Source organism: Corvus cornix, chromosome 6 (genome assembly GCF_000738735.6).
Source record: "Corvus cornix cornix isolate S_Up_H32 chromosome 6, ASM73873v5, whole genome shotgun sequence".
NCBI classification, from domain to species: Eukaryota; Metazoa; Chordata; class Aves; order Passeriformes; family Corvidae; genus Corvus; species Corvus cornix.
In genome coordinates this window covers 35,429,116-35,435,115 of record NC_046336.1, presented here as the reverse complement: position 1 = coordinate 35,435,115, position 6,000 = coordinate 35,429,116, and the positions used below count along the sequence as shown (strand labels likewise).

The 6,000-nt window shown below is 53.3% G+C and overlaps 1 protein-coding gene across 1 annotated transcript; it reads left to right on the top strand.

Moving 5' to 3' along the window:
* Positions 1–242: 242 nt before the first annotated feature.
* On the top strand, positions 243–4,616 carry LOC104695101 (lipase member M-like). The gene is made up of 9 exons (XM_010408687.3): positions 243–342; positions 1,729–1,846; positions 2,297–2,495; positions 2,610–2,719; positions 2,942–3,078; positions 3,220–3,366; positions 3,857–3,928; positions 4,159–4,224; positions 4,317–4,616. The coding sequence occupies exons 1-9, from the start codon at positions 244–246 to the stop codon at positions 4,548–4,550; spliced, it is 1,182 nt and encodes a 393-aa protein (XP_010406989.2). The 5' UTR covers position 243; the 3' UTR covers positions 4,551–4,616.
* Positions 4,617–6,000: the final 1,384 nt, after the last annotated feature.

Here is a 6,000-nt window from a genome sequence, read left to right as displayed (position 1 = left end):
AGGCAGGGGGTGGCGGGAGGCTGCTTGTCCCACACTGCAGCTGGAACTGGACTGAATGGGAATGGTCAGCAAGAGAGGCTTGGGGTGGGTTCCAAAGTGCACAGGGGGTTGTAGACACCTGCTCCCTGTGGCAGCATCAGGCTTGGGCTGTGCTGGGGCTGCACGGTGTTCCTTGTGCCTCTGGAGCACGCGCAGCCCTGCTCAGCCAGCCCCGCTCTCCCCCAGGTGCTGCGGACGGGTGAGATGCGGCTGCTGCTGGTGGCCCTGTGCCTGGCCCAGGGACTGGAAGATGCCATCCCAGGTGCTGAAGAAGTGTACAACCCTGAGAGGTTCATGAACATCGTAAGTGCTGGGAGGGCCACCACCCCCTGCGGGACCCGTGTGTGGTGTGCCCAAAGTCCTTCCCAAGGGACCAGCTCTGCTCACCCCGCCCCGACAGCTTCACCTGGCCTCGTCTGGGGGGCTTGGGACATCAAAAATCCCCCATATTTGCACTGGTGTCACTCACTTCATGCCCTCAGCTTGGGCTTGGCCTCTTCCTGCTCTTCCTCTAGTTCCTTCCGATGGAGGTGACACCGGGGAACGTGGGTGACACTGGGGAATGTGGGTGACACTGGAGAATGTGGGTGACACTGGGGAATGTGGGTGACACTGGGGAACGTGGGTGACACTGGGGAATGTGGGTGACACCAGGGAATGTGGGTGACATTGGGGAATGTGGGTGACACCGGGGAACGTGGGTGACACTGGAGAATGTGGGTGACACTGAAGAATGTGGGTGACACTGGGGAACGTGGGTGACACTGGGGAACGTGGGTGACACCAGGGAATGTGGGTGACACTGGGGAACATGGGTGACACTGGGGAATGTGGGTGACACTGGGGGATGTGGGTGACACCGGGGAACATGGGTGACACTGGGGAACGTGGGTGACACCAGGGAATGTGGGTGACATTGGAGAACATGGGTGACACTGGGGAATGTGGGTGACACCAGGGAATGTGGGTGACATTGGAGAACATGGGTGACACTGGGGAATGTGGGTGACACCAGGGAATGTAGGTGACACCGGGGAACATGGGTGACACCAGGGAATGTGGGTGACACTGGAGAACGTGGGTGATACTGGGGAATGTGGGTGACACTGGGGAACGTGGGTGACACCAGGGAATGTGGGTGACACTGGGGAATGTGGGTGACACCAGGGAATGTGGGTGACACTGGGGAATGTGGGTGACACTGGGGAACGTGGGTGACACCGGGGAATGTGGGTGACACCAGGGAATGTGGGTGACACTGGAGAACGTGGGTGACACTGGGGAACGTGGGTGACACTGGGGAATGTGGGTGACACCGGGGAACATGGGCGACACCGGAGAATGTGGGTGACATTGGGGAATGTGGGTGACACTGGAGAACGTGGGTGACACTGGGGAATGTGGGTGATACCAGGGAACATGGGTGACACTGGGGAATGTGGGTGACACTGGGGAATGTGGATGATACCAGGGAACATGGGTGACACTGGGGAATGTGGGTGACACTGGGGAACGTGGGTGACACCGGGGAACGTGGGTGACACCAGGGAATGTGGGTGACATTGGAGAACATGGGTGACACCGGGGAACGTGGGTGACTCTGGGGAACGTGGGTGGCAGGAGAGGGTGAAGCTGAGGCAGGCACAGGGAGCTGGGTCCCCCTCTGCCCTTGCACCCTTGTCCCTGCAGAGCCAGAAGATCCTTTTCCATGGGTATCCCAGCGAGGAGTACGACGTGATGACAGAGGACGGCTACTTCCTGAGCCTCAACCGGATTCCCCACGGCAGGGGGGACCCTGGGCCCTCAGGTGGGCTCAGCCTCACCAAGGGGTACCAGCTGTGACCCTGCCCACTGCCCAGATGCAAGAGGAACCAGTGGGAATGCCTGTGCCTTCAGGCATGGTTTGGGCAGCTGGAAGAGGGATGAGGTGTTTTTTCCTGGCTGCCTTGAGCTGTCCCTGGGGATTCAGGAGCTCAGCGTTGTGTTTTGCTGCACCTGAGAAGGGGCAGTGTGACTCAGCAAGCCCCAGTGGCTTCTCCCCTGCAGCAAACCCCTGGTCCAAGGTCCAGGCTCAGGGCCTGGAATGGCAAAAGCCCCCCAAACACAAAAAACCACTGGCATAACCAGAGAAACAATGGGAGAAGGGAATGTTTAATGTGCAGCCTGCAGAAAGCAGTATCAAGATGCACAGGGGTGTTTTATTTCCATATGGGAAAGGCGTCTTCTTCTGCCAGCTACCTGATATCTCCTCTTCCAGGATCCAAGCTGCCTGTGCTGATAGTGCATGGGTTTTGCCTGGATGGTGGTGACTGGGTGGACAATTTCCCTGACAGCAGCCTGGCCTTCATCCTGGCGGACGCGGGATATGACGTCTGGATCGGGAACAACCGGGGCAACAGCTGGTCCCGCCGGCACCTCAACCTGTCCATCGCCTCCGAGGAGTTCTGGGATTTCAGGTCAGAGCCCACCAAGGACGGGGCTGGGGTGCTGGGCTGTCAGCGCTGAGCCCCTGGCGTCCGTGGGGGGTTGGGAGGTGGGAATCTCCTCTAGGCTCTCCCTTTGCCACGCAGCTTCCACGAGATGGCCATGTACGACCTCCCGGCCATGGTGGGCTTCATCCTGATGCAAACTGAGCAAGAGAGGCTGTTCTACATCGGCCACGCTCAGGGCAACTCCCTGGGTGAGTGAGGAGGGGGAGGAGAGGGCGGTGGGGGGAGCAGGGCAAGAGGCATCAATGTCCATCCCAAAGCGGAGGCTGTGTGGGAGGGGTTTGCCACGTCCTGCCCATCTATCCCAGGCTGTGCTGGCATCCAGGAGTGTTTTTTTTGTTCAAACCCTGCACCTCAAACACGGGGTCTGGGGTAAGCTGGGGTTCTCATTGTGATCTCATCCTGCTTTCCAGGTTTCATAGCGTTTTCCAGCTTGCCACGCCTGGCTGAGAAAATCAAACTCTTCTTTGCCCTGTCTCCTCTGTACACCTTCCACCACACCCGGGGCCCCGTGCTAAAGTTAGCCTTTCTGCCAGACCTGGCACTGAAGGTACGGGAGGGGTCTGTGTGTTGTTACTCCCGAAATCCAGGGGCTTTTGGCAACTCCTGCCCCCTGCATTGCCACTGTGCACTGACCCTGCGCCTCTGGTGGGTGCTGGAGCTCCTGACATCATCCCTCGTGCTCTTGCAGGGACTGTTTGGAACCAGAGAGCTGGTTCTGGTGGGGAGGAGGGAGAAGATCCTCCTGGCTGAGAAGTGCAGCAGGCCACTGGTAGCCGAAGCGTGTGCCAACGAGATCTTCCTCGTTGGAGGGTACAACTGGAATAACCTGAACCTGGTGGGTGCACCAGACTCTCCGTCCAGGTCACAACCCTCTCTGGTCTTCCCAGACACCTGGAGATAGTTAATGAGACACAAAAATGAGTGCAAATCCCCAAAACAAGGTGCAAAAGGCAGCGGTTATTTGGAGATTTCCTCCAGTGGTGTCAGGGTGTTAAACCTAACAGAGTCTTTGCTAAGAGAGAATCACTCGTGCTCTCGTCCCTTAGGGAAAGGAAACTCCTGCCTCATTCTCAGCTGACATGCAACAAGTTTACAGAAGAAAATAACCAAAGAATGACTGGACCAGTTGTATTTGCACTCTAAAATACTGATTAAGTGGCTTGCCTTTGAAAGCTACTTGTAGCTCTGAGCAGAATAAAGCTGCTAAAGAACAAAGAGCATGTAACTTTTATATTGCAGTGATAGGGAGAATGTTTGAGGTTTTTTGCCTAGACAGATTCTCATCCTTCCCAACTCACTTTGAAAATACTTTCTTTTTCCCGTAGAGCCGACTGGATGTATACATATCTCATTTTCCAGACTACACATCAGTAAAAACTCTTCTGCACTGGGGACAGGTAGAGACTCTGATTTTATAACTACTTCAACTTTTCTTTCTTTTCATCTGTGAACATGGTATTTTCAAATGCTGCTTCATTCACTCTGGAGACGGGTAAGGAGGTAGAATCAAAGCCAAGAGATAAAAGGGATTTTTAAGCTGCAGCACCAAGGTGTCTCAAAAGCCACAGCTGTCGAGCGGGCTGATCCAGGGCATTACCTGGATTAACCCTTTGCCTCTGCCTTCCAGACTGCCAAAACTGGGGAGTTCAAGCAGTTTGACTACGGGCTGAGAAACATGGAGAAATACAACCAGGTGAATGGGATGGGGCTGGCTGGGATCGGGATGGGGGATCACACCCCATCCACCAGAGCCCCAAATAACAGGAGTGCTTTTCTCCTTCCCAGCCGATACCGCCCTTTTACAGGATCGAAGCCATGAGGGTGCCCGTGGCCCTGTGGAGCGGGGGGAACGACTGGGTGAGTCCCCCTGTAGAGACCCAGCTCTTGCTGTCCCGCCTCGCCAACATTGTCCACCATGAGCACTTCCCCAACTGGAACCACTTTGACCACCACTGGGGCCTGAACGCCCCACAGCGCATGTACAGGCGCATGGTGGCCCTGATGGAGGAAAACCCATGAATCTGCCCATGAATCCATTGACTGAATCCATTGATTGAACCCATCCATGAATTCATCCATGAATCCATTGATTGAATCCATTGATTGAATCCATCCATGAATTTATTGATTGAACCCGTCCATGAATCCATCCATGAACCCATCCATGAATCCATCCATGAACCCATCCATGAATCCATTGATTGAATCCATCCATGAATCCATCCATGAATCCATCCATGAATCCATCGATGAATCCATCGATTGAATCCATCCATGAACCAATCCATGAATCCATCCATGAGTCCATTGATTGAATCCATCCATGAACCCATCCACGAATCTATTGACTGAATCCGTCCATGAATCCATTGATTGAATCCATCTGTGAATCCATCTATAAATCCATCCATGAACCTATCTATAAATCCATCCATTAATCCATCCATGAATCTATTGATTGAATCCATCCATGAATCCATCCATGAACCCATCCATTAATCCATCCATGAGTCCATTGATCGAATCTGTCCATGAACCCATCCACGAATCTATTGGTTGAATCCATCCATGAATCCACCTATGAACCCATCTATGAATCCATTGATTGAATCCATCTGTGAATCCATCTATAAATCCATCCATGAATCTATTGATTGAATCCATCTGTGAATCCATCTATAAATCCATCCATGAATCCATCTATGAATCTATTGATTAAATCCATCCATGAATCCATCTATGAATCCATCCATGAACCCATCCATGAATCCATTGATTGAATCCATCCATGAACCCATCCATGAATCCACTGATTGAATCCATCCATGAATCAATTGGTTGAATCCGTCCATGAATCCGTCCATGAATCCATCCATGAATCCATCTATAAATCCATCTATGAATCCATCCATGAATCCATCTGTGAACCCATCCATGAATCTATTGATTGAATCCATCCATGAATCCACTGATTGAATCCATCCATGAATCAATTGGTTGAATCCGTCCATGAGTCCATCCATGAATCCATCTATGAATCCATCCACGTGCTGCCCCAGGATGGAGGAGCCACCCGTTCCCACCTGCCTGGGGGCACGGGCTTTGTGTGAGGGATGCCCTCCTTAAAAATGTCTCCTGTGCCTCTGTTCCACACTGATTCAATGCTTTTAAAAGCAATGCTGGGATTTCTGCCTGCCCTCTGTGAGCATAGAGATTGCAATAAAGTCTTGCAGCACGGCCAAGCTCCAGCCCTTGGCTTGCTGGGCTTGCTGGGTTTGCAGGAGATCCGCTGTGTTGGGGTTTCTTCTCAGCCTTTGCTGGCTCAGAGCATTGCCAGTGCGAATTTTTACTCCAGGAATTGAGCGCGTGCTGTGGTTTGTGGGTTTAGGCATGGGAGGGGAGGAAAGTGACCTTGTGACAGCCACTGGTGGAAAGAGGCCACATCTGGCCCGGGGGGCTCTGAGCTGGG